Here is a 26,729-nt window from a genome sequence, read left to right as displayed (position 1 = left end):
AGGGCAGGAGGAGCAGGGGGAGAGCAGGAGGGGCAGGGAGAGGGCAGGAGGGGCAGGCAGAGGGCAGGAGAGGCAGGGCTGCACCAGGAGCTCAAGGGAGCAGGCAGGGCATGTGAGGGCGAGCAGGGGCAGGGGGGCGGCAGGAGGAGCAAGGGCTGCCCCAGGAGCCTCAGGGGTGAAGGGCAGAGGGACTGAGCTAAGAGCAGCCCTGGACTAGGTGGGAGCTGAGCGGTACGGCACACAGAGACCACGAGGGCGCGGGCCCAGGAGAGCCGCCCTGGACACGGGAGGGCGTGAGCCGCCTGAGGCCCGGTGGACAAGGTAGGGGGGAGAGGCGAGCCTGGGTAGGAAGGTCTCTGGGGCTGAAGGGACAGGGGTGGCCACAGTCTTAGGCTCAGGGGCGCTGAACCCGCTCTGGAGGCTCGTGGGGATGGGGGACAGAAGGCTGGACATGACAAAGCCAGGAGAGGTGGCTCAGGGCAGTGGACCCGGTGCAGGGAAGGGGGAGCCTGGGAGTTTGAGGCAGGGCCGCCAGCCTGGAGTGTGGGTGGGAGGGGAGGGGAGGCCAGGCAGGGCCATCAGACTTGGCAGAGGGGTCGGGTCTGGCTGGGGACGTGGGCTCTGAGGTGCTGGCACCGTGCACGAGAGGACAGCCAGGGCGGGGCAAGGCTCCCACCGGCACTGAGGGGCAGGCAGGCTCAGCAAAGACCTCGGCTGAAAGAGGGCTCTGGGGACAGGGAGGAGCCGGACAGGCCCCAGGGCACGGGCACTGAGTGAGCCCAGGAAGGCCTGAGGAGGGGCTCAGGGCAGGGACGGGATCCGGCGCCCGGGCGCTTTAGCTGCAGAGCTGACCCAGAAGATGTGAGGCCTGGAGGGCACACGGCAGGCCACGACGAGGACTCCGGGCCGAGGGGCCCGGGCAGCGGGTGGCAGAGGCCTGCTGTGTTCAAGAAAGGTCCCGCTGGCCCAGGGCAGATTCAGGCTGGGACAACAGGGCAGTGGGCTCAGGGCCTCAGCAGAGGCCCGTTGGGAGCAGGGGCCACCGGTCAGAGCTCAGACAGATGGCTCGCTCGGGCCGAGCACCCACAGAAGCCCGAGTGGGGACCCAGGGGCTGGGCCCAGGAGACTCTAATCCAGCAGGAGGTCACCCAGCACCGACCAGGCCCACGGGGCCAGCACGTGCAGCCGCAGAAACACGAGGCCCTGGGGCGGCAGAGAGCTACGCCGGGCGGCTGGAGGGCCACCCCAAGCCCGGGCACCTGATACCCTGCCCGGACCCTCCCAGGAGCGAGACCCTTGTGGTCACACGGCCTCCTCTCTTGCAGCCTCCACCACGGCCCCGTCGGTGTTCCCACTGGCCCCCAGCTGCGGGACCACGTCTGGCGCCACCGTGGCCCTGGCCTGCCTGGTGTTAGGCTACTTCCCTGAGCCGGTGACCGTGTCCTGGAACTCCGGCGCCCTGACCAGCGGTGTGCACACCTTCCCGTCCGTCCTGCAGGCCTCGGGGCTCTACTCTCTCAGCAGCATGGTGACAGTGCCCTCCAGCAGGTGGCTCAGTGAGACCTTCACCTGCAACGTGGCCCACCCGCCCAGCAACACCAAGGTGGACAAGACCGGTAAGAGGGTGTCCACTGGGAGACAGGCCAGGTCAGCCGGTCCACCTGGACCCCGGGGCACAGGAGAGGCACCTCTGTCCCCCAGGCTCGGGGAGGAGGGCCTCTGGCCTGGCTGCCTGGTCCAGCGTGAGCACAGGCTGCACACCCCCACCATACTTCATCTCCACTGGCAGGCACCAGTCTGGGGACGCCCCCCTGCCCGGCCCTGACCTAGCCCACCCCAAGAGCTGTCCCCACCCATGGCCCCCACTAACCTCCAGTCTGGTCTCTCTGCAGTGCCCAATACTCGGGAAGGTCCCAAATGCCCAGGTGAGTCAGCAGGGCACCGCCCTGCACACCAAGGCCATGGCCCGTATCCAGGGACTGCCTGGTGGGGGGAATGTTCAAGAGGATCCCCCCCAAATGCTGACCCCTGCATTGTGTCTCCCACACCAGTTCCTGAGATTCCTGGAGCACCGTCCGTCTTCATCTTCCCCCCAAAACCCAAGGACACCCTCTCGATTTCCCGGACGCCCGAGGTCACGTGCTTGGTGGTGGACTTGGGCCCAGATGACTCCGATGTCCAGATCACATGGTTTGTGGATAACACCGAGATGCACACAGCCAAGACGAGGCCGCGTGAGGAGCAGTTCAACAGCACCTACCGTGTGGTCAGTGTCCTCCCCATCCTGCACCAGGACTGGCTCAAGGGGAAGGAGTTCAAGTGCAAGGTCAACAGCAAAGCCCTCCCCTCCACCATCGAGAGGACCATCTCCAAGGCCAAAGGTGGGCATCAGGGCAGATGGGGCACAGGGAGGTCGAGTGGGGCCTGGCGGACCCAGGCCAGCCCTCCACCCTGGGAGTGACCATCTGTGCTGACCTCTGACCCCACAGGACAGCCCCACGAGCCCCAGGTGTACATCCTGCCTCCAACCCAGGAGGAGCTCAGCAAGAACAAAGTCAGTGTGACCTGCCTGATCGAAGGCTTCTACCCGGCTGACATTGCCGTCGAGTGGGAGATCACCGGACAGCCGGAGCCAGAGAACAACTACCGGACGACCCCGCCCCAGCTGGACAGCGACGGGACCTACTTCCTGTACAGCAGGCTCTCGGTGGACAAGTCCCGCTGGCAGAGTGGAAACACCTACACCTGCTCGGTGTCACACGAAGCTCTGCACAGCCACCACACACAGATATCCCTCACCCAGTCTCCGGGTAAATGAGCAGCGCGCCCGGCCCTCCAGTAGGCCCCCGCGGGCTCTGAGCGCCCACCCCTGTGTACATCCCCCCCGCCCCGGGCAGGCACCCTGCGTGAAATAAAGCACCCAGCACTGCCCTGGGACCTATGACACTGTCGTGCGTCTTTCCGAGGCAGAGCTCAGGACACCCAGGCCTCTGGGAGGTGCGGGCAGGCCAGGCTCCGAGGCTCAGGGGTCACCATTCACGGGAGAGCGTGGGTCCCACCAGGGGCCGGGACCTGAGTGGGCAGGTCGGCACAGGCGGCCGAAACTCATGGCCGGGAGCCGCCTGGGACAGAGAGAGGGCTTGGCCAGGGGCTACTCAAGGCCGGAGGGGGCCGACAGGGAACGGAGAAGCCCTCCAGAGCCCCTCAGGGAACGGGGCGCACGGTCTTTCCCACGCCTGGACCCGCCCAAGCTGTGGGACGCTGGCCTGTCCGCTTCCGCTGCTCCCCCGTCCCCTGGACCTCTTGAGAGCTCTGAGCGGTAGCTCTGTGCCAGTGCAGTAGCCAGGCCTGACCCATGCTGTGAGGACAGGCCCTCACCCTCCCTCAGATGAGGCGGCCCCGCCTGACTTCATCCTGCCTGGGGCTAGGCCTGTCCACTCGTGGGGACACTCACCCCGCTGCCCCAAACGGGCAGAGGCAAGCAGTCCTGAGTGCCCAGGGGAGGGACCATCCCAGACACCCACATGGACGCTGAAAACAAGCCCCTCCCACTGAGCAGGGCCACCTTCACAAACACAAACACACACACACACACACACACACACACACGCACACCTGACCCACCGGGCCTCACACGGGACAATGTGCCAGGGCCCAGACCGGACCCAGGCTTGGGAACCCTCACCGTGGACCCCAGCCTGGTCCCCACCCCCTCCCACACCCATCGGCCGCTCAGCAGCCCATCCACACGTCGACCACACTGACCAGCCCTTCTTCTCCCCAGGACACTGGGGCCCCTCCAACACACACCAACCCCCACCCCCGGCTGGCCCCGACACTCGCACCCACTCGTTCGCTAGGGTCACTCCCTGCCACCCTCTCGACCCTTCCCTGGGCTCTGCTGACCCTCCCGCCCTCTGGGCCGGGTCCCCAGGAGAACGGGTCTGGTGGTCAGGCTGCCTTCCCCCCAGACAGCCCCAGCACAGCGCAGAGCAGAGAGGGAGCGCGTCCCCGCGGGCCAGGCCCAGGCGGGAGGATGGGGGCACCGAGGCCGGAGCCCTGAGGCTACGGAGGGCCGCGACCGTCACCCCGGGAACCACTCCTCCGGGCAGGCATGGCACTGACCACTCCCTTCCTGTCCAGAGCTGCTCCTGGACGACAGCTGTGCGGAGGACCAGGACGGGGAGCTGGATGGGCTGTGGACCACCATCTCCATCTTCATCACGCTCTTCCTGCTCAGCGTGTGCTACAGCGCCACTGTCACCCTCTTCAAGGTGGGTGTCCCCGCACCGTCCCGCACTGTGGCCCGCTGTCCAGCGCTGGGGACCCGCTGGAACCATGCCATCCCCACACTGACTCGACGCTGACCCCACGTTGCCCCCATGCTGCCCCCACGCTGCCCGCACGCTGACCCCACGCTGCCCCCACGCTATCCACACGCTGACCCCACGCTGCCCACATGACCCCACGCTGCCCGCACGCTGCCCCCACGCTGTCCACACGCTGACCCCACGCTGCCCCCACGCTGCCCCCATGCTGTCCACACGCTGACCCCACGCTGCCCACACGTTGCCCACACGCTGACCCCACGCTGACCCCACACTGACCCCACGCTGACCCCACGCTGTCCACACGCTGCCCACACGTTGCCCACACGCTGACCCCACGCTGACCCCACACTGACCCCACGCTGAGCCCACGCTGCCCACACGCTGCTCCCACGCTGACCCCACACTGACCCCACGCTGCCCACACGCTGACCCCACGCTGACCCCACACTGACCCCACGCTGACCCCACACTGCCCACACGCTGCGCTCACACTGCCCCCATGCTGACCCCACGCTGCCCTCACACTGACCCCACGCTGTCCCCACACTGGGACCCACTGGAACCACGCTATCCCCACACTGACTGGACGCTGAACCCATTCCGTCCCCACGCTGACCCCACGCTGCCCCCACACTGCCCCCACGCTGACCCTGTGCTGACCCCACACTGACCCACACTGGGGACCCACTGGAACCACCTATCCCCACACTGACTCGACGCTGACCCCATGTTGCCCCCACGCTGACCCCACGCTGCCCGCACGCTGACTCCACACTGACCCCACACTGACCCCACACGGGGGACCCACTGGAACCATGCTATCCCCACACTGACCAGACACTGACTTCATGCTGCCCCCACACTGACCCCACCATGACCCCATGCTGTCCCCACTGTGACCCAATGCTGCTCCCACACTGCCCCCACGCTGCCCGCACGCTGACCCCACGCTGCCCCACACTGACCCTGTGCTGACCCCACACTGACCCACACTGGGGACCAACTGGAACCATGCCATCCCCACACTGACCAGACACTGACTTCATGCTGCCCCACACTGACCCCACCATGACCCCACGCTGCCCCCACACTGGGGACCAACTGGAACCATGCCATCCCCACACTGACCAGACACTGACTTCATGCTGCCCCCACACTGACCCCACCATGACCCCACGCTGTCCCCACTGTGACCCAATACTGTCCCCACACTGACCCCACGCTGCCCCCACACTGCCCCCAGGCTACCCCCACACTGACCCCAAGCAGACCTCACCCTGTCCCCACAAACTCCACACTGCCCCCACACTGACCCCACGCTGCCCCGACTCTGACCCCGTGCTGACCCTATACTGCCCCCAGGCTACCCCCAGACCGACCCCACGCTGACCCCAGCGCTGACTCGACACTGACCCCATGTTGCCCCCACACTGCCCCCAGGCTACCCCCACACTGACCCCACGCAGACCCCACCATGCCCCCACGCTGCCCCCACGCCTTTCCCCATGCTATTCCCATGCTGTCCCCGCAATGACCCCAGGCAGTCCCCACACTGACCCTACACTGTCCCCACACTAACCCCATGCTATCCCCACGCTGACCCCGTGCTGCCCCACACTGACCCCATGCTCTCCTAACCATGACCCGATACTGACCCCACGCTGACCCCATGCTGCGGTCCCACTGTCACCATGCTGTCCCCACGCTGTTCCCACACTGACTCCCACACCATCCCCATGCTATCCCCGAAATGAACTCATGCTGATCCCATGCTGTGGACCCACTGTCACCATGCTGTCCCCATGCTGTTCCCACGCTGACCCCATGCTCCCCCATGCTGACCCCGTGCTGATCCCACGCTGTCCCCACCATGACCCCACACTGACCCCACACTGACCCCGTGCTGTGGACCTACTGTTACCATGCCGTCTCCCCTGTGATCCCACACTGACCCCATGCTGTCCTGCCTTTGACCCCCATGCTGACCCCAGCCTGTCCCCATGCTATTCCCATGCTGTCCCCGTAATGGCCCCACGCTGTCCCCACACTAACCCCACATGTCCCAACCGTGACCTGATGCTGACCCCACACTGACCCCATGCTGTGGTCCCACTGTCACCATGCTATCCCCACGCTGTTCCCACACTGAGCCCCACGCTCTCCCCTCTACCCCATGTCATCCCCATGCTGTCCCCGAAATGACCTCATGCTGACTCCATGCTATGGACCCACTGTCACCATGCTGTCCCCATGCTGTCCCCACACTGACCCCATCCTGACCTCACATTGTCCCCACACTAACCCCATGGTGTCCCCACCATGACCCGATGCTGACCTCACACTGACCCTACACTGACCTATGCTGTGGACCCACTGTCCCCATCATGCTGACCCCACGCTGTCCCTACAGTGACCCCATGCAGACCCCACGCTGTGGACCCACTATCACCATGCTGCCCCCACGCTGACCCCGTGCTGATCCCACGCTGACCCCACACTGCCCCCACACTGACTCCACACTACCCCAATGCTGACCCCATGCTGCCCCCATGTTGCCCCCACACTGGGGACCCACTGGAACCACGCTATCCCCACGCTGACCCGATGCTGATCTCATCTGCCTCACACTGACCCCACCGTGACCCAATGCTGCCCCCACGCTGTGGACCCACTGTCACCATGCTGTCTCCCCTATGCCCCCCACACTGACCCCACACTGTCCTGACTGTGACCCCGATGCTGACCCCACCCTGTCCCCATATTCTTCCCATGCTGTCCCCAAATGACCCCATGTTGACCCCATGCTGTGACCCACTGTCACCATGCTGACCCTTGTGACCCCACACTGACCCCATGCTGACCTCACGCTGTCCCCACACTAACCCCATGCTGTCCTAACCATGACCCGATGCTGACCCCACGCTGACCCCATGCTGTGGTCCCACTGTCACCATGCTGTCCCCACGCTGTTCCCACACTGACCCCCACGCTCTCCCCTCTGTCCCCATGCCATCCCCTTGCTGTCCCCAAAATGACCCATGCTGACCCCCCGCTGTGGACCCACTGTCACCATGCTGTCCCCATGCTATTCCCACACTGACCCCACACTGTCCACACACTCACCCCATGCTCTCCCCACTGTGACCTGATGCTGACCCCACACTGACGCCAAAGTAACCTCACACTGTCCCCACACTAACCTCACCCTGTCCCCACCATGAGCCGATGCTGAACCCACACTAACCCCATGCTGATCTATACTGTTGACCCACTGTCAACATCGGACTGACCCCATGCTGATCCCACAGTGACCCAATGCTGTCCCCACACTGTCCCTACAGTGACCCCTTACAGACCCCACGCTGACCCCAAGCTGTGGTCCCACTGTCACCATGCTGTCCTCATGCTGTTCCCAAACTGACCCCACATTGTTCCCATGCTGTGGACCCACTGTCACCATGCTGTCCCCACGCTGTTCCGAAACTGACCCCACACTGTCCCCACACTGACCCCATCCTGACCTCACACTGTCCCCACACTAACCCCATGCTGTCCCCACCGTGACCCGATGCTGACCTCACACGGACACCGCGCTGACCTATGCTGTAGACCCACTGTCCCCATCATGCTGACCCCATGCTGACCCCACAGTGACCCAATTCTGCCCCTATAGTGACCCCATGCAGACCCCACGCTGTGGACCCACTGTCACCATGCTGTCCCCAGGCTGTTCCCACACTGACCCCCACGCTATCCCCTCTGTCCCCTCCCAGTCCCCACGCCATCCCTACAAGACTCCCTCCCACCAAGTGGTCCCGGGGGGGGGGGCGCCTGGGAGGGGGGCTGTCCTCGGGGGTCCCAGCCACGTCACCTCCTGCCCTCCTGCTACAGGTGAAGTGGATCTTCTCCTCGGTGGTGGAGCTGAAGCGCACGATCGCGCCCGACTACAGGAACATGATCGGGCAGGGGGCCTAGGGCCAGCCGTCCTGGGCGGGTGTCAGCGCTGCCCCAACCCTGCACGGGATCCCGGTGCATCAGCCTGCTGCCAGGCCTGCTCTCCCGCCCTCTGACCTCGCCACCCTCTGACCTCACGGCCACCCTGGGCCTGCGCCCTCGCCCTCTGGCCTCGCGGCCCCTGTGAGCTGCAGCCTGCGCCCTGACCCCCCCCGTTTGGAGAATCGCGTGGACGGCAGGTCGTGCCCCAACCTGAGCTGGTGGACGCCCGCTGGCTACCGCCGTGGCCGCGCACGGTCAGCGGGCACGCTCATCCTGGAGGAGGCGGGCGGCTGGCGATCCCTGGAGGAGGCGGGCGGCTGGTTCCTCTGTGCGAACCCCGTCCAGGCCAGGCTCCAGGACGCAGGGTTTCCCCAGAGCAGCCACGTGGGCCCAGATCCTGAGGAAGCTTCCGACGTGTCACTAACGGTCAGTCAGATCTTCTGCGCCGGAGGAGACCGCGCAGACAAGGGCCTGGGCCTGTGGCTGCTGCAGGAGCCCCGTGGATGCCGGGGACAGAGTGACATCCAGCCAGACAGGCCTCCTGCAGAGGGGTCTGGTGACCTGGTCCCCGGGCCAGTGGGACACAGCCTCGGTGGACACAGGTGGAAGGTGCCAGGAGGCCAGGGCGGCAGGCCCAGCCCGCACCCCCCCTGTGGCCAGGGCCTGAGTCCCACCAGGCTCGCGCGGGGGTGGGAGGGAGTGACAAGCCCATGGCCGGGTGGACCCCCAGGACTGGCTCTCCGCCCTGGCTTTGGGTGGGTGAGAAGTCGGGGCCCCCACGTGGGAAGAGATGGCCACGCAGGGGAGGAGAAGCAGAGCCCCCAGCCCCAGGGACCGAGAGCCCGGGGGTCCCATATGGGAAAGCCACTGCTGAAGCTTGGCTAGCTTGTTTTATTCTTTTTAAATGTCTGGAGCTCCTTGATTTCCATTTGCATTTCTTTCTTTCTTTTATTTTCTTATTTTTTTTTTTTTCTTTTTTAATGACAATAAAATATCCTTACAAACTCCATAACCGGCTGGGGAAAGTCTTCCTCTGTTGACGCGCCCCGTGAAATCCACAGACTGGCCGTGCCGTGTGTCGGTCCCTCCAGCCGTGGGACCCCTGGGGTTCCCGGGGGGTGAGGTGCGCTGCAGGCGCGAGGGGTCACGTGACGCCTTGTGGGGCGCAGGGGGGGCACCCTGACCTGGCCAAGGGCACCGCAAGAGGCACCTATTGGGTGTGCATTAGCACGGGCTGCTAGCAGAGCACGACAGTCCCGTGGTGTGGACAACGTGCACTGATGTTTCCACGGTTCTGGAAGCTGGCAGGCAGACCCGGGTGTCATGGGGCCGGTGGCCCCTCAGCACGTAGACGCCGTGTCCTCACACATCCGGCCCGCTATGAGTGTCTGTGCCCCGACCTCCTCTTACAAGAGGAGGAGTGAGTCCATGGTGAGGACCAGTCACACTGGATCGGGACTCACCCTAGTGACCTCACTTTAACCTATTACCTCTCGAAAGACCCCATCTCCCAATGCAGTCACATTCTGGGGTCCTGGGGGTCAGGGCTTCAAGGTTTGAATTTGGGGAGCGCATTTCAGGAGAGTTGGGCCCAGGTGGGAGCACCAGTGAAGGCCAGGTCGGGTGAGGCCCGGGGGGACAGCACTGTCCCAGGTAAGCGAAGCTGGACACCAGCCCGAGGGGTCAGGACACTCAGTCGGGGGGAGGCCCGGCGAGAACACCACCACCCGGGGGTGGGGGTGGGGGTGGGGGGCAGAAAAGACCAAGTTCCACAGGAAGAATGCCAAGTGGGGGCGGGCAGTCCATTGGCGTCAGGAGGCCATGGGGTCCCCGGCCAGCAGCGACGGAGTCGGGATTCTGTTCCTGCAGTGCCTGGGGGTCTCGGGTCCCGGAGGTGCCCCGGGGTGTAGGAGACACGTGCACCTCGAGGGCAGAGGCGGGACCACACCTGCCAGCCCTTCCCAGTAAGGGCCCTGGGGAAGGGAGGCCAGCACGAGGGGCTGCGGTCTTCTGGGGACGCGGTGGGAGTGGGGCGTGGGCTCTGAGTGTGCAGGTCAACAGCCCGGCCCGAGGCCCAGGGCAGGCAGAGAGTCGTGGCCGGCGCGGCCGCGGTGCCTCAGGACCGCTCAGGGAGCACCTCCCACCTCCCCGTGGGCAGGGGCTGCCTCACCAGTGGGGGCCGCACCAAATACAGGGCGGCCGTGGGGAGAACGCCCCGGCCCCCAGGGATCCGGGGGGCTCCGGGCGACCACACCGTCCACACAGCTTGCCCAGCACCCCCTCCCTCTCGGTCCCCGGGCCCTGGGCCCCCGCTCCATCCCCTGGACCAGAGATCAGTCTCCATCCTTCCCACCCTGCCACCGGAACACCCGGGATCTTCGGCAGCTGGTTGACCCCATGGCCCCCGCGGGAACACGGGGCATGACCGTACCCTCCACTCTCAGGGCAGGAACGCCCGCTCTTTGAGAGCCATCTCCCAGCAGGCCCTGAGGCCCCCACCTGTGACCTTCCAATAACGCCATACCACGTGGGCCCCCCCCTCCACGTTCCCCCAGGGACCCACACACACCTACGTGCCTCTCCATGCAACCCCTCAGACCCCCCAACGTCCTGCAGGCTGCTCCTGTGTGAGCCCTGAGGTCGGCCTCCTGCTGCCTGCCGCTCCTCAGGGGCCCCCTACCCTGGGCTTCCGCTCAGACACAGGCCTGTGCGCATCTCCCTTTGCCCGTGTTCACACCTCCACCTGTACCTCACACACACACACACACGCGGACCAGCGGGCTGGCCTCACTCCTGCTCCTGGGACCCACCTGGTCCCGCCCTCCACCCACTCGCACTGGGAGGGAACCAGCTGCGCCTGAACCCTGTCCCCACGGGGGCCCCAAGACGCACAACGTCAGCGTGGGTGGGGGCGGGAAGGGGACGATGCAACTGTGTCCCCACATTGCGTGTGTTGGAGTCCTAGCTCTAAGTGTCATGGTGTTAGGAGGCGGGGCTTTGGGGCACCAGAGGTCGTCAGGGTGGAGCCCCCACGACTGGGGTTAGTGCCCTTATGAAAAAGCGAGCTGCCTCCCAGCTTCAGGCACGTGAAGGTGCAGAGAGAAGACGCCGTTCGTGAGCCAGGCAGCGGGGACCCCCAGACACCACGCCTGCTGGTACCTGATGTGGGCATCCAGCCTCCACACCCGTGAGGAGTGTCTGCGGTCTCTGTCGGGCCAGCCAGACGGCTGGACAGGAGCCACCTGGACAGGCGGGCCTGGAGGAACGGGGTCCCCCAGGTCCCCTACCCCCGGGACCCAGGTCGGCCGGCCATCAGCGGCGTACAGGGCCACGAGACCACCCCGGGTGCTGCTGAAGCCCCAGCCTGCGTGGGGCAGGGACATCAGCCCCGGGCTCCCGGACCACACGCAGCAGGCAGTGGACTATTAGAGGCACCCAGATGGCGGCTCGGTCACTGCACACGGGAGGGCCCCATACGCCCCACGCTCAGACACTGCCCCGGGAACCAGGGCATCTGAGCCTGCAGGGAGCTGGGCCGGTAGAGACACGCCCAGAGCCTCAGAGGCGCCCGAGCCCCGCCCACCCCGCTGCCTGAGCTGCGGCACCCGGCGCCCCATCCCCAGGCACTCGGGTGCTGACCGCCCGGTCCCTCGGGCTGCCTCGGACCCCATGTCTGGGTTCACACTGCCCCTCCCCGCTGCACCCGGCCAAGCCCAGCCCCTTCCTTCAGCCCTTAGTAGCTCTGTGCCTCGGGCCCTGCCCATCGTCCCTGCCCCTGCCCCTGCCTGTGACGGCCCCTCCCCCATCATCCAGGGGCATCCCTGAAGCCCCTGCCGTCCAGGCAGCAAGGCCCACTCGGCCCTGGTGGATGTGGGCTGGGTGAGCCCCACCTGGCCATTCCCAGGCTCTGCTCAAATGCAGGCTGCAGAGGGCCGGGCCAGGGGGAAAGGACCAGGTGGGGACGGCGGCTTGCCCACAGCAGGATGTGGCCTCCGGCGACACAGAGACGGGCAGGCCGCTGGCTCCAGGCTCCTAGAGTGTGTCCGCATCCTGCCCCCACCCCTCAGGGCCCTGCGGTCCTGAGACAAGGACTCTCACTAGCCCAGCGGCCCCTGCCTTGGGCAAAGGACCGTGTGCAGGGGCCACCGTTGCCCGGTTCCTCTGACTGGCAACAGCGTGTTCCAGAACACTCCTGCTCCTGTGGATCCCAGACCGGAGAAGCCCGGACAAACTGCAGCACACACAGGGGTGCTGGACCAGAAAGCCAAGGAGGCTGCGGGCCTGGCCCCCGGGGGCTGTTTTCTTACGGCACGTCCGGGCAGAAGCTGACCGATACCCGGTGGCCGTCAAAATGCTACCACGTGAAGAAAGCCCACAAAGAGGCGCGAACGGTGGGAACAGCCACACGGTCTGACACGCACACGGTGCTTTGACTTTGCAGTTTTCAGAGACGATGGGTCACGCTTCCCACGAGTGACAGAACCAGGAGGACGTAGACAGTGGAGGGGAGACATGGGCACAGCTACAAAGACGGAAAAGCGGAGCTAGAGACACGCAGAGTGGGATTCTTCCCAGGAACTGGCTCTTGAGCGGTGGGGGGTCGGCCCGGGGGCTGGAAGCTCAGCCGGGACCTAATGCTGCAGTCTTGGGGCAGAATTCGTGTTCTCCAGGAAACCTCAGGTTTTGTTCTTCAGTCCTTCGACTGGTTGTGTGAGGCCCACCCACGCGAAGGAGGATAATCTCCCTTCCTTACAGTCCCCGGAGTTACCTGCACAGGTGGCCTGCTGTCTGAACAGCCCAGCTGAGGGAGCACGCAAGACCGACAGCCACAGGGACCTCGTGTTACATCGTGCTCACAGCGCAAGACGAGGGGTCACTGCCACAGTCCTACCAGTGACAAAGCTGATGCCTCGGTGAGCCTATAGCCCCCTGCCTGCAGGGAGGACGCACCCGTGCCTTCTAACCCCAAAGCTCTTGTTCTGTCCACTGTCCACACTCCCTCCTGCAGAGACTCTAGAACATCCTCTAGATCCAAGCCCTGCCTTTGGGGACAGGTCACAGGAGACGGTCCCTCCAGCCCAGAGATGTGCAGAGAGCACAGGAGCCCTGGAAGGTGTGTGAACATGCCCTCCCTTTACCTGCTGGAGAACGATTTAGCTCAGGGTGACCGGGCCGTCACCGCCAGACAGCCAGCACGCCGTGCTAAATGAGACAGACGTGGCCTCTGACCACAAGGGAGTTCCAGACCGGGACCAAGGCACACATCACGTAAGCCATTCCACAAACAAGTAAGGACCGCTGTGGCAAGTGCTGGCAGTGGAAAGCATCGAGGGGCCTGAGGTCCCGCAATAGCAAAGCCCGATCTGTGGGGGAGGGGAAGCTTCACCCCGTAGCACAGCGCTGCAGGAACCGCGTGGCCGCCTGGGTCCCGCTGCTCGGCACCCGGTCTCCTGCCCGCTCAGGCCGCGGAGCCTCCTGCGCCCGGGATAAGTGGGGCCACGTGGGAGAACACACTGGTGCCACATTAAGGGACGCTGTCCAAAATATGCTATGATCGTGACCCCCATGTGGACATTAACGGACACCTTTCAAACATTTCTATCTAACTCGTTTTATGTAGTTGAACAAAGAATGCCAAAAAGTTTCTAAAGAGCCGCATTTCCAACGCACCTGGCTTTTTCCATGGAGGCAGGGGAGAATCCGCTCTCCTCCGAAAGGAGAGAAGTTGATTGTAAAACAGCTCAAAGGCCACGACAACCTCAGAGTCCACATGGAGTCAGATTCCCTGGAAAGGCATACAAGACGATACCTTTATTTCCACTGGAGACGTGAGAAGTCATCTTTTTCTTTCTAGAGGGAGAGAGTGTGCAGGGGAGGGACAGAGACAGGGACAGAGAGGATGCCAAGCAGGCCCCACACTCGGCACAGAGCCCCATGCAGGGCTCGATCCCGGGACCCCGCGATCAGACCTGAGCCGAAAGTAAGAGTCAGACACTCATCCACGTGAGCCATCCAGGCGCCCCCTGTAAGGAGCAATCTTTTGGTGCATTTCAAAGTCTTGCAAAATATTTCCTGTAAACATATTTCGCTCTCAGAGTATCCAGAACGTGCAGGGCACTCCGGCAAATCGATCGGGAAAATCGCACAATTCGGTAGAGAAATGGACACGAGAATCGAACAGATGTTTCACAGAGGCTATCCAAATAGCCCTCAAACATACAGAAAGGACGCTGCGCTCCACCCGTGACAGGGAAGTGAAAATTTCTGAAAAGCCACAGGAGAGAAAGTGCTTCTGATTCCAACGGCGGTCGGTGCGGTGCCTTGTCTCAGACTAAACCTTTGCAGGCACAAGTATAAAGTGGAAAAACTGCCCGGCAGACAGCGATTTGAAGGCATCAGAGGACAAGCAGAACCAGGCAGACTCCGGGGAAGACTGTGCCCTGGAGAGAAGCCCAGTCCTTGCCACAGCTGCAGCTAGAATGCAGGGGAGCGGGCAGGCGTCCAGGCACAGGGGCAGGTCGTGGGGTTCAAGGTCCCACCTCTGACAGCTGCAGCTAGAATGCAGGGGAGTGGGCAGGCGTCCAGGCACAGGGGCAGGTCGTGGGGTTCAAGGTCCCACCTCTGACAGCTGCAGCTAGAATGCAGGGGAGCGGGCAGCCGTCCAGGCACAGGGGCAAGTCCTGGGGTTCAAGGTCCCACCTCTGACAGCTGCAGCTAGAATGCAGGGGAGCGGGCAGCCGTCCAGGCACAGGGGCAGGTCCTGGGGTTCAAGGTCCCACCTCTGACAGCTGCAGCTAGAATCAGGGGAGCGGGCAGGCGTCCAGGCACAGGGGCAGGTCGTGGGGTTCAAGGTCCCACCTCTGACAGCTGCAGCTAGAATCAGGGGAGCGGGCAGGCGTCCAGGCACAGGGGCAGGTCGTGGGGTTCAAGGTCCCACCTCTGACAGGTGCAGCTAGAATGCAGGGGAGCGGGCAGGCGTCCAGGCACAGGGGCAGGTCGTGGGGTTCAAGGTCCCACCTCTGACAGGTGCAGCTAGAATGCAGGGGAGCGGGCAGGCGTCCAGGCACAGGGGCAGGTCGTGGGGTTCAAGGTCCCACCTCTGACAGCTGCAGCTAGAATGCAGGGGAGCGGGCAGGCGTCCAGGCACAGGGGCAGGTCGTGGGGTTCAAGGTCCCACCTCTGACAGGTGCAGCTAGAATGCAGGGGAGCGGGCAGGCGTCCAGGCACAGGGGCAGGTCGTGGGGTTCAAGGTCCCACCTCAGACAGTGCAGACCAGCGACGAGGCCAGGGTGCCGCATCACGACCTTTGTACAACGTGTGTCGGGCCAACCTGCAGACTGAAATCAGCCAGGTGGCGACAGAAATCGTAATGCGCCGAACGTACCAAGGTAAGTGTTGTGTGTGAAGATGTTTCAGCCACGTAACAACACACACAACGTATGTACGGAAGGGCAACATGTGTGTGCCACCTGCTCGTGACATATGTATGGGCGTTAGATTACAATACAAGTGTTTTCCCTGTGAGCAGTGCGGTCAAACAGTGTGGAGATGGTCCTGGCCAATGCTGTGTGACAAAGGTCGAAAACGAGCTGCTGAGACTGAAAGGACAGATGTCAAACTGTCACTAATGCAGACGACACAAGCACGTACGATGAAAAGGCAGCGGAATCCAGACAGCCCTTCGAACCAGCAAGAACAGCAGCAGGGGCTCCAAACAAACGCAGGAAGCAGTCGTGTTCCGCTGTGTCAGCAAAAACCTGCTGACAACGCGTCATCGAACACGAGGCACGATTCACAGCAACCCAAGGACTTTCCGAAGAAAGCAAGCCCAGGAAACGGCAACTCCGGCAACGGACCTGAAGGGCTCCGAGTGTCTGGAGAAAACCGCCTTCGGGGGATGCCACGCTACACCTGCCCGCCCTGCCCACACTGCCCCCGCACCCAGCCCTCTGCCGTCAGCAGGGCCTTCCAAGGGCTGGGCGGGGGTCACCTCCCCCTGCTCCCCCAGCACACACCCGGGCACACACCCACAGTCGAGACGCAGCAGGGTCGCCTGTCTCCTGTCTGCAGGCAGGACACAGGCAGAGGCCAGAGCGGGGCAGCCTGGCGGGTGGGGGCAGCCGTGTGGCAGGGCCGCAGCCCCAGACAAACGTGTACACGCAGAGCTGAGCCCCCCCCGGTGGGAACTGGGGAGAGATGAGAGCCTTTCTCTCCGACACCAAAGGACCCCAAGGGCGGCCCAGCACCAGCAGCACGTCCTGTGATGTCAGGGTAGAGCCAGGACACTGGCTGGGCACTGAAGCCCCGCCCCAAATGCCCACAGCCTGGGGTGAATGAGTAGGGGCTGGGGGAGGGGAGGGGGTTCTGGCAGCGGAGGCCCGAGTCCAGCACTCACACATGTGGGGGCCCCAGGGCTGGCACCACCTGCCCTGGGCCCGCAGGGGCAGTAGGCTCCTGGGGGTGCTCTGCCAGCCCTGTGGTTTCTCTCAGAAGCACGGGCCCTTCCAAGGAACTGGGCACGCCCCCTCTGCCTCCCACGACGCATGTAGGGGCGCAGGGGCCCCGTCTCCCCCGGGCTCACGTTCAGGCCCTCCGGGGCCCTGGCTCTGCCCCATGCAGCAGCCTCTCTGGGTCTCCCAAATGAGCCTGGATGTCTCTCCGAGGGCACCAGTCCTGACAGAGGCCACCTTCACGCAGCCTTCCTGCGGGGACTGTGAGCCACAGGGTGGGATCCTGATCTCTCTCTCTCTCTCTCTCTCTCTCTCTCCAAGACAGTGCAGTGTCTCCCAGGAGCCCACTCTGACCAGCTAGGCTGGCAGGCTCCCACGGCCTCCCTTACTTGTGCGCTCAGGGTGCCTTCGGGGTTTTGGGGACACGCGGCCTGCAGGAAACGACCACAGGGTGAAGGTAAAGCCCAGACCCAGCCTGTCACGGCCCCGCACACATCAGTGCTGTGTCAGCAGTGGGCCAGCTGCCCCAACAGCCCAGAATCAGAGGCCACCAAAGCCACGCTGTGGTCTCGCGTCCTCAGTGGGCACCGCAGAACAGATCCACGGCACAGGCCGCCCCAGGCTCCAGAGGCTGCAGAGGTCCTGCAGAGCCACCGGCCAACCTCACAGCCACGTCCAGCCTCCACCCCGGGTCCCCGCTGGTCCTCAGGGGCCATGCCCAGCAGGTGCCTCCCCAGGAAGAGCCCAGCTGCAGGACAGTAGCACGAAGCGAGCGTGCGGGCGATGCGGGAGGTCACCTGCCGGCAGGGAGGCCAGGCGGCCAGTGGGGGACCGGGGCCTGCTGTCCCCAGGTGGACATGGCCCCCGCTCACTGCCCCCCGGAGCTTCTCCCACTGGACTAGCCCCCAGCCCTCTCCTCCGAGCCGTGGGACACAGGAACAAGGGTGGCACGCCACCGGAAGCCCTGCGTCCATGCCTCGGGCACGTGGCCACGCGGGCCTCAACTGCTCGAGCACAGAACGGGGCGACCCTTTCCTTGAAGGTCTGCCTCTAGAGCAGCGGTGCTGGCTCCCAGCGCTCCCCACTTCCTGGGGCCTCACGGCGCCCACCAGAGGGTTGCCGCACAGCAAGTCGACATCTCCCACGTCGAGGGAGACAGGCCACGAGCTGGGCGGCGGGGGCTGTGGAGAGGAGCACGCTTCTTCCATGGCGCAGGGGCCTCACCAGCGACCCCGACGGTGCGAGACGGACTTCCCAAGAACATAAAGGGAACTTCCAGGCTGCTGAGGCCCCTGGGGGTTCCCACCCCATTTTTAGCCAGAGCACTGAGGCAGAGCTCTCCTCCCCCCAGGCCCTATTGTCTGATCGCAAATGTAACACCCACGGTTACTAATGATTCGCCTCATCTGTCCGGGAGCCTGTCCAGGAAGCTGCCGAGGCCAGGACGGGCCCCTGACGCAGGAGCGGCCGCCTCAGGCATCCCAGCCGCTGGCACTGGACCAAACGCGGCAACGGCAGGCGGGTCCGGGCCACTGCCACCCAGCAGGGACAGAGCCTCCCGACCGCTGCTCGTCTGCCAGCCATCCCTTCTCCGCACAGGGACACACGGGAGCCAGAGACTGCCCAGGACCAACTCGAGGAAGACAAGGGGCTGAGAACCTCAGGCACAACAGGCCTAGGGCAGCACCCAAGCCTGACAGGGTCAAGGACCACGCAGAGGGCGTGGACAGTGGCCTGGGTGTGGATCTTCCTGCAACGAACCAGGGCAGTGACCGCTAGCCCAGGGTCCGGGGAGAGCAACAGGGAGCTGTGTCCATGCTGGATCAGGTGGTGGGCAGGCCTTCCCACGTCCACACATATGTGAGCTGGGCGGCCTGAGCCAGCCTGAATAAGGTGGGCCAGGCTAGCTGGGCCAGGCCCAGCGCCGCTTGAGTGGTCGGAGTTATGTGGAAAGGGTCCAACTATCCCAGTCTCGGCCGGGCCAGACTGGTCCCTCTGGCTCCGCTCCCCTGTGTGGCACTGAGTGGACTGAGATGGGCCAGGCTGGGCTGATTTTGCAGGAGTAGGTGGGCTGGGGGAAGCTGGGGAGAGCTAACCTGGGCTGACCTTGGTGTGCAAGTGCCACAGGCAGGGGTTTGGGGGGCGACCCTGCCCTTGCATAGGACAGGCTTGGCCAAGCTAGGCACTTGTGGTTGAGCTGGGCTATCCTGAGCCAAGGGGATCTGACCAAGCCTGGGGCGGGGGCGGGGGGGGGGGGGGTACGGAGGCAGGAAGACCTGGGTCCGATGCAATGCTGTCCTCAGTGGGGGCTGTCCTGTCCTGGGCTGGGCTGGGCAGACCTGGATGGACAGGGCTTGGGCAGGCAGGTCTAATGAGCACACCTGATGCAGCCTGGGTGGGACTGTCTTGGGTTGGCTCACCGTGGCTCACCGAGCTGAGCTTGTCTGATGTGTGCAAAGCTGGGCTGGTCTAGGCTGGGCTGAAGTGGTCTTAGCTGGGCTGAACCAAGCTGAGCTGAATGGTCTGGTCTAGGCTGAACTTGGCCAAGTTGGGCTGAACTGGGCTGGGCTGGCCTGGGCTGAACCAAGCTGAGCTGGGCTGGGCTGGGCTGAGCTGGACTTAGCTGGGCTGAACTAGGCTGAGCTTAACTGGGCTGAGTTGGGCTGAGCTGGGCTGGGCTGAGCTGAGTTGGGCTGGGCTGAGCTGGGCTGGGCTGAACTGGAATGAGCTGGGTTGAGCTGGGCTGATCTCAACTGAGGTAGCTGAACTGGGCTTAGCTGGGCTGAGCTGGGCTGAGCTGGGCTGAGCTGAGCTGGGCTGGGATGAGCTGGACTGTGCTGGGCTGGGCTGAACTTGGCTAAACTGGGCTGAACTGAGCTGGATTGGGCTGAACCAGGCTGGGCTGGACTGAGCCAAACTGAGCAAAGCTGAGCTAGGCTGAACTGGGCTGAACTGGGCTGGAATGGGCTGAGCTGAACCAAGCTAAGCTTGGCTAGGCTGAGCTGGGCTGGGCTGAGCTGACCTGAACTGGTCTGAACTGAACTGGACTGAGCTGTGCTGAACTGGGTTGAACCAGGCTGAACTGGGCTGTGGTAGGCTAAGCTGAACTGAGCTGAACTGGTCTAGTCTGGGCTGCTGGGTTGAACCAGGCTCAGGTGGCTGTGCTGGGCTGAGCTGGGCTGAACTGGGCTGGCTTGAGCTAAGCTAGGCTAAGCTGGGCAGGCTGAGCTGGGCTGGACTGAATTGGGCTGAGCTGGGCAAGACTATGCTGAACTAGGCTGAATTGGGCTGAGCTGGGCTGAACTGGGCTGAATTGGGTTGGGCTGGGCTGAGCTGAATAGGGCTGAGTTTGGTTGGGCTGAACTGGGCTAAACTCAGCTAGGATGGGCTGAGCTGGGCTGAACTGGGATTAGCTGGGCTGAACTAGGATTAGCTGGGCTGGGCTGAGCTGAGCTGGACTGAACTGGGTTGAGCTGAACTGGGCTGAACTGGAATGAGCTAGCTAAGTGGGTTGGGCTTGGCTGAGTGGAGCTCAGCTGAACTTGACTTAGCTGGGCTGGGTTGAGCTGATCTGAACTGAGCTGGGCGAACTGGGCTGGGCTGGGCTGAAATGAACTGGATTTGGCTGGGCTGGGCTGGGCTGAACTGAGTTGGATGGGGCTTAACTGGGCTGAGCTGAACTGGGCTGAACTCAGCTGAGCTGAGTGGAGCTGAGCTGAACTGGGCTAGGCTGGGTGGGCTGAACTGAACTACACTAGGCTAGGTTGAGCTGAGTTGGACTGGGCCAAACTGGTCTGATCTGGGCTGGGCTGAGCTGGGCTGAGCTGAACTGGGCTGGGCTGGACTGCTGGGTTGAACCAGGCTAAGGTGGCTGTGCTGGGCTGACCTGGGCTGAACTGGGCTGGCTTGAGCTAAGCTAGGCTAAGCTGGGCAGGCTGAGCTGGGCTGGACTGAATTGGGCTGAGCTGGGCAAGACTATGCTGAACTAGGCTGAATTGGGCTGAACTGGGCTGAATTGGGTTGGGCTGGGCTGAGCTGAATAGGGCTGAGTTTGGTTGGGCTGAACTGGGCTAAACTCAGCTAGGATGGGCTGAGCTGGGCTGAACTGGGATTAGCTGGGCTGAACTGGGATTAGCTGGGCTGGGTTGGGCTGAGCTGGGTTTGCCTGAGTTGAACTGAGCTGGGCTGAGCTGAGCTGGGCTGGACTGAATTGTGCTGAGTTGGGCTGAGCTGGGCTGAGTTGAACTGGTCTGAGGTGGACCGGGCTGGGCTGAGCTGAGCTGAGCTCGGCTGAGCTGAGCTGGACTAGGATGGACTGAACTGGGCTGAGTTCAGCTGGGCTGGGCTGGGCTGGGCTGAACTAAGTTGAGCTGAACTAGGCTAAGCTGGGCTGGGCTGAGTTGAACTGGGCTGAGCTGAGCTGGGCTGGGCTGAGCTAGGCTGAGCCAGGCTGAGCTGGGCTGAGTTCATCTGGGATGGGCTAAGCTGGGCTAAACTGGGCTGGCTGGGCTGGGCTGGGCTGGGCTGGGCTGAGCTGGGCTGAACTAGGTTGAGCTGAACTAGGCTAAGCTGGGCTGGGCTGGGCTGAGCTGGGCTGAACTGGGCTGAGTTCAGCTGGGATGGGCTAAGCTGGGCTAAACTGGGCTGGGCTGGGCTGGGCTGAACTAGGTTGAAATGAACTAGGCTAAGCTGGGCTGGGCTGAGCTGACCTGGGCTGACCTGGGCTGAACCGGGTTGAGCTGAGCTGAACTGGCCTGAGCTGGGCTGAGCTCGCTAGTTCAGCTGGGATGGGCTAAGCTGGGCTAAACTGGGCTGGGCTGGGCTGAGCTAGGCTGAGCTGGGCTGGGCTGAATTGTGCTGAGCTAGGCTGGACTGAACTGGCCTGAGCTGAACTGGGATGGGCTGAACAGGGCTGAGTTCAGCGGGGATGAGCTAAGCTGGGCTGGGCTGGGCTGGGCTGGGCTGGGCTGGGTGGAGCTGAATTGGGCTGGGCTGGGCAGGGCTGGACTGAACTAGGTTGAGCTGAACTAGGCTAAGCTGGGCTGTGCTGGGCTAAGCTGAGCTGAATTGGGCTGAGCTGCGCTGGGCTGGGCTGGGCTGGGCTGGGCTGAACTGGGCTGAGCTGGGCTGAGCTGAACTGAGCTGCACTGAACTGGGCTGAGCTAGGCTGAGCTGGGCTGGGCTGAATTGTGCTGAGCTAGGCTGGACTGAACTGGCCTGAGCTGAACTGGGATGGGCTGAACAGGGCTGAGTTCAGCGGGGATGGGCTAAGCTGGGCTAAACTGGGCTGGGCTGGGCTGTACTAGGTTGAACTGAACTAGGCTAAGCTGGACTGAGCTGGCCTCAGCCGAACTGTGCTGGGCTGAGTTGGCCTGTACTGGGTTGGGCTGAGCTAAAGTGGGTTCAGCTAGTTGGTCTGGTCTGGCTGAATCAGGCTTCAGCGAGTCAAGCAGGGCGTGCTGTTTTGCTAGGTCCAGTGGCCAAGGTCAGTGAGGCTACATTGAGTGGGGCTGAGCAGGTACGACAAGCCTGGCTGGCAGGCTGAGCCCCACGGAGCTGAAGGATTCTGCTGGAGTTTGTGCACGGAACTCAGATGAGTTAGCCTGCTTGGAACCGGGTCTCCTGGGCTGACGTGGGCCAGGCCGGACCAAGGCGGACTCCCGTGACCTGAGCTGGCCTGAATCAGCCGTCCTAGTGAGGCTGGGCGTGGAGCGGGTTGGTATCACTGCTCTCAGCCGTCCTGACGCGAGGCCACGCGGACTGGTCGGTCTCACTGGACTGAGTGGGCAGCGTGGACGATGAGCTGGGGTCTGGGCTCCGGGCAGGCGTCACCACCTGGGGGAGTGGGGGAGGACTGATCTGGGCTCTGCTACGAATGGGGCCTGTAGTGGGGCTCCCTGGAGCCTCCGCAGGTCAGGACACGAGTCAGACACCTCTGCTCCCCAACAACCCCACGTTCCTGCCACTCAGGGCTGCGGGCAGGGTGTCCTGGCCAAAGGTAAGAACACCCCTGCTTCTGGCAGGGACACAGGGGTTCGTGGGAGGGCGTTCCTAGCAGACTCGGGGAACAAGAGTCCAAAATGAGCATCTGCCCCCTGAGGCTGGAGAAGGGGTCCCCGTGCGCCCCTCCACCCGACCACCCCGCTCTGCCCCACACTTCTCCCCCTCAGACTCCGCCGGTCGGCACTGACACTGCCTCTGCCCCCACAGTCTCCATCCAGGCCCCCCTCGTCTTCCCCTTGGCCACCTGCTGCAAAGGCACCGTCGCCAGTGCCCCGTCCGTGACGCTGGGCTGCCTGGTCACGGGCTACTTCCCGACGCCGGTGACCGTGACCTGGGATGCAGGGTCCCTGAACAAGAGCGTCGTGACCCTCCCCGCCACCCTCCAGGAGACCTCTGGCCTCTACACCACCACCAGCCACGTGACCGTCTCGGGCGAGTGGGCCAAACAGAAGTTCACCTGCAGTGTGGCTCACGCGGAGTCCCCCACCATCAACAAGACCGTCAGTGGTGAGCCAGGGTCGGGCTGGAGGAGGGGGGCAGGCGTGGCGGGGGCGGCTAGGAGAGGAGGAAGGCGCCTGGGCGGGCACGTGGGTGTCGTGGGCTCAGGGGGCTGACGCCACGCCGCCACCTTCACCCCTAGCGTGTGCCATGAACTTCACTCCCCCCACCGTGAAGCTCTTCCACTCCTCGTGTAACCCCCTCGGGGACACGCGTAGCACCATCCAGCTCCTGTGCCTCATCTCCGGCTACGTCCCAGGTGACATGGAGGTCACCTGGCTGGTGGATGGGCAGAAGGCCACGAACATATTCCCATACACTGCCCCCGGCAAGCAGGAGGGCAAGGTGACCTCCACCTACAGCGAGCTCAACATCACGCAGGGTGAGTGGGTGTCCCAAAAGACCTACACTTGCCAGGTCACCTATCAAGGCTTCACCTTTGAGGACAACGCTCTCAAGTGCACAGGTATGGCTCCGCATCCCCTCCAACACCCAGACACCTGGGCTCAGAGGAGGGCCAAGCCACCCCCTCACGCGGCACCTCCCACACACACCCCTGCAGAGTCTGACCCCCGAGGTGTGAGCACCTACCTGAGCCCGCCCAGCCCTCTTGACCTGTACGTCCACAAGTCGCCCAAGATCACCTGCCTGGTGGTGGACCTGGCCAACACAGATGGCATGATCCTGACCTGGTCGCGGGAGAACGGGGAGTCTGTGCACCCAGACCCGCTGGTCAAGAAGACTCAGTACAACGGGACGATCACCGTCACTTCCACCCTGCCTGTGGATGCCACTGACTGGGTCGAGGGGGAGACCTACCGATGCAAGGTGACCCATCCGGACCTGCCCAAGGACATCGTGCGCTCCATTGCCAAAGCCCCCGGTGAGCCGCGCAGGCCCCAGGGAGGCGGCGGGGGGGGGGGGTAGGGGGTGGCAAGTGGGCCTCCCACGCTGCAGCCTGGGCTGACCCCACACCTGTCCACAGGCCGGCGTTTCCCCCCGGAGGTGTACGTGTTCCTGCCGCCCGAGGGGGAGCCGAAGGCCAAGGACAAAGTCACTCTCACGTGCCTGATCCAGAACTTCTTTCCCCCGGACATCTCGGTGCAATGGCTTCACAACGACAGCCCTGTTCGGACGGAACAGCAGGCCACCACGTGGCCCCACAAGGCCACCGGCCCCAGCCCAGCCTTCTTTGTCTTCAGTCGCCTTGAGGTCAGCCGGGCAGACTGGGAGCAGAGGGATGTGTTCGCCTGCCAAGTGGTGCACGAGGCGCTGCCTGGCTCTAGGACGCTCAAGAAATCCGTGTCCAAAAACCCTGGTAAATGATGCCCACCCCTCCCCCCAGAGCTCCATCCTGCTGGGGCGGGGGAGGGGCCGGCCGGACCTGCCGGTCTGTTGTTGTCAATAAACACTGCAGTGCCTGCCGCAGAGTCCTGAGGGCACCCATTCTTGGGGGTGGGTGGGGCTGCCAGGCAGGGGTGTCTTGGCACAGAGGAAGGGACCCCCCGAGGAGGGGGCAGATGGGGGTGGTCTGTCCACCATCATCATCCATGCCACAGGCCCCTCCCTGCCACTACGGGTCCTGCTCACTCAAAGGGGTCCCAAAAGCCACAGGATGGTCCCAGGGGAAGGACCACAGACACCTCAGGGAGCCCACGGCGCCTCCCTCTGCTGGAGGCCACAGAGGTCTCAGCCTCCACCCCCAGCCCTCTGGACACAGACAAGCCCCTGGATCCCCAGGCCAGCTGCACACACACAGGCCCTTTGATGGAGAAATGGGCCAAGTCAAACCCCCACTCAGGTACCTACACTCAGAACAGCCCCTTCTCTGCCACCTCCTCACACACGAGAACCAGGGCCCAGACCGCTGGCACACCCGACCTCTAACCGCCCCTGCCCTACCTGCACACACAGTCACGACAGGCCAGGGTCAACACGAGTGCCCCATGTTGCCTCTCAGCCTCACTCCACCCTGGATCCATGCCGGGGATGCACCCACCCAGACTCGCAGGCACGTTCCCGTGAGCCTCACAGCGAGTCCACAGCAGCTCCAACATCACCACCAGCCACAGGCACCCCACGTGGCGGACGTGTCCCACATGCTGACACGTGGCCTCCCACGGTCTGCTCTCTCGCCCGGGCCGCACCCAAGCCCTTCTCTGTCATACCTGGACCACTGGATCCAACGTGGATGTGGAGAGGCCTCCCACCCCAAACTCCTCTCGTGGCCCGGGCCTCCTCAGTCCAGCCCCTCCGTCAGCTGCACCCCGTGGACGAACACACACACTGACACACGGACACGCGCACACCTACAGTGTGGGCTGTGTCCCCCGCTCCCGCTGGACCACGTCCCAGAACAGGCTGCTGGCCCTATCCCAGGGCTAGAGGCCGAGGGGGTCAGAGCCAGGGTCTAAGCCCATACAGCCCTAGACCCCCTGCTCCCGTCATGCTCACACACACACAAGTACCCACCATATCCATCTGGCCCACACGCTGCTGACACAAGCCCTAAGCACTGGCTTGTGCAGTGCACACGGGAGCCTGAGGGCCATGCACAACAGCCTCACTCTGCAGAGCCTGTCAGGGGAGAGTGGGGCCAGGGCAGGAGGAGCCGGGAGACTGGGCCCAGTGTAGGACCAGGTAGCAGCTCTGGGCACCCTCAGGCCTGAACAAAGTCCACAGCACCAAGCCAGCCCCTTAAAGCACCAGCTTCATTGACTCCTGGGGCTACCCCAGGTCCTGTGAGCTGGGCTACAGAGCTCAGACCCCTCAGGGCTTGGGGCAGGTGGCCATCCGTGTACAGTTCAGAAAGGTCCTCGTGGGCCAGCACTGGCGAAGCCCAGTGGGGACGGGGCTTGGGAGGCCTGGCGGGTGGCCGCAGGCCATGCAGTGGGCAACGGAGCTGCTGGGGGTAGGAGTCAAGGGAGGGAAGGCCACTCCCACACAGCCACTGGCCAACTTGGGGGGCTTCCGCCCCCCCGCCCCAGAGGGGCAGCTGCAGAGCAGGCGGGACAAGGCGGTCTGCCTTCCAGCCACCGGCACACCAGCAGCAGCCCCGGCCAAGGCTTCCGTACTGTGTCCCCCTCCTGGGGCAGGTGGGGGAGGGGGGAGGAGGGATGGGCCTGCCATGGTCCCGCCCCCCGGCACGTGCGGAGGCTGGGCGTGGGTCTTGTGTCCGCCTCCTCGGGGGGCCGGGCCTGCCATGGCTCCGCCCCCCCCGGCACGTGCAGAGGCTGGGCCGGGAAGGCTGACTGGCCGGTGCCTGCAGAGCTGGAGCTCCAGGACCTGTGTGCGGACGCCGCTGAGAGCTACGAGCTGGACGAGCTGTGGACCAGCCTGCTGGTCTTCATCACCCTCTTCCTGCTCAGCGTGAGCTACGGAGCCGCCATCACCCTCTTCAAGGTGGGAGCACAGAGGTCCCTGTGCCAGGGAGGGGGCGGGACGAGGTGGG

At 64.1% G+C, this 26,729-nt stretch overlaps 1 long non-coding RNA gene and 2 gene segments (V, D, J or C); 2 read left to right on the top strand and 1 right to left on the bottom strand.

Moving 5' to 3' along the window:
* The window catches only part of LOC123584378, a 208,305-nt gene that overhangs the window by 169,162 nt on the left and 12,414 nt on the right, over positions 1-26,729 (top strand).
* LOC123584379 lies at positions 1,524-24,708 on the top strand. The segment is given in 5 exon segments: positions 1,524-1,616; positions 23,218-23,287; positions 23,421-23,744; positions 23,841-24,161; positions 24,264-24,708. Coding segments are annotated over 3 exon segments (978 nt in total).
* On the bottom strand, positions 2,523-23,149 carry LOC123584382. The gene is made up of 3 exons (XR_006705381.1): positions 23,134-23,149; positions 17,132-17,139; positions 2,523-2,643 (listed from the first exon to the last, which is right to left on the bottom strand). It is a non-coding gene; the product is annotated as an uncharacterized LOC123584382 (long non-coding RNA).

The sequence above is a fragment of the Leopardus geoffroyi genome, chromosome B3 (assembly GCF_018350155.1).
Source record: "Leopardus geoffroyi isolate Oge1 chromosome B3, O.geoffroyi_Oge1_pat1.0, whole genome shotgun sequence".
NCBI lineage: Eukaryota > Metazoa > Chordata > Mammalia > Carnivora > Felidae > Leopardus > Leopardus geoffroyi.
The sequence above is the reverse complement of the archived record's forward strand: the minus strand, read 5'-3'. Positions and strand labels throughout refer to the sequence as shown.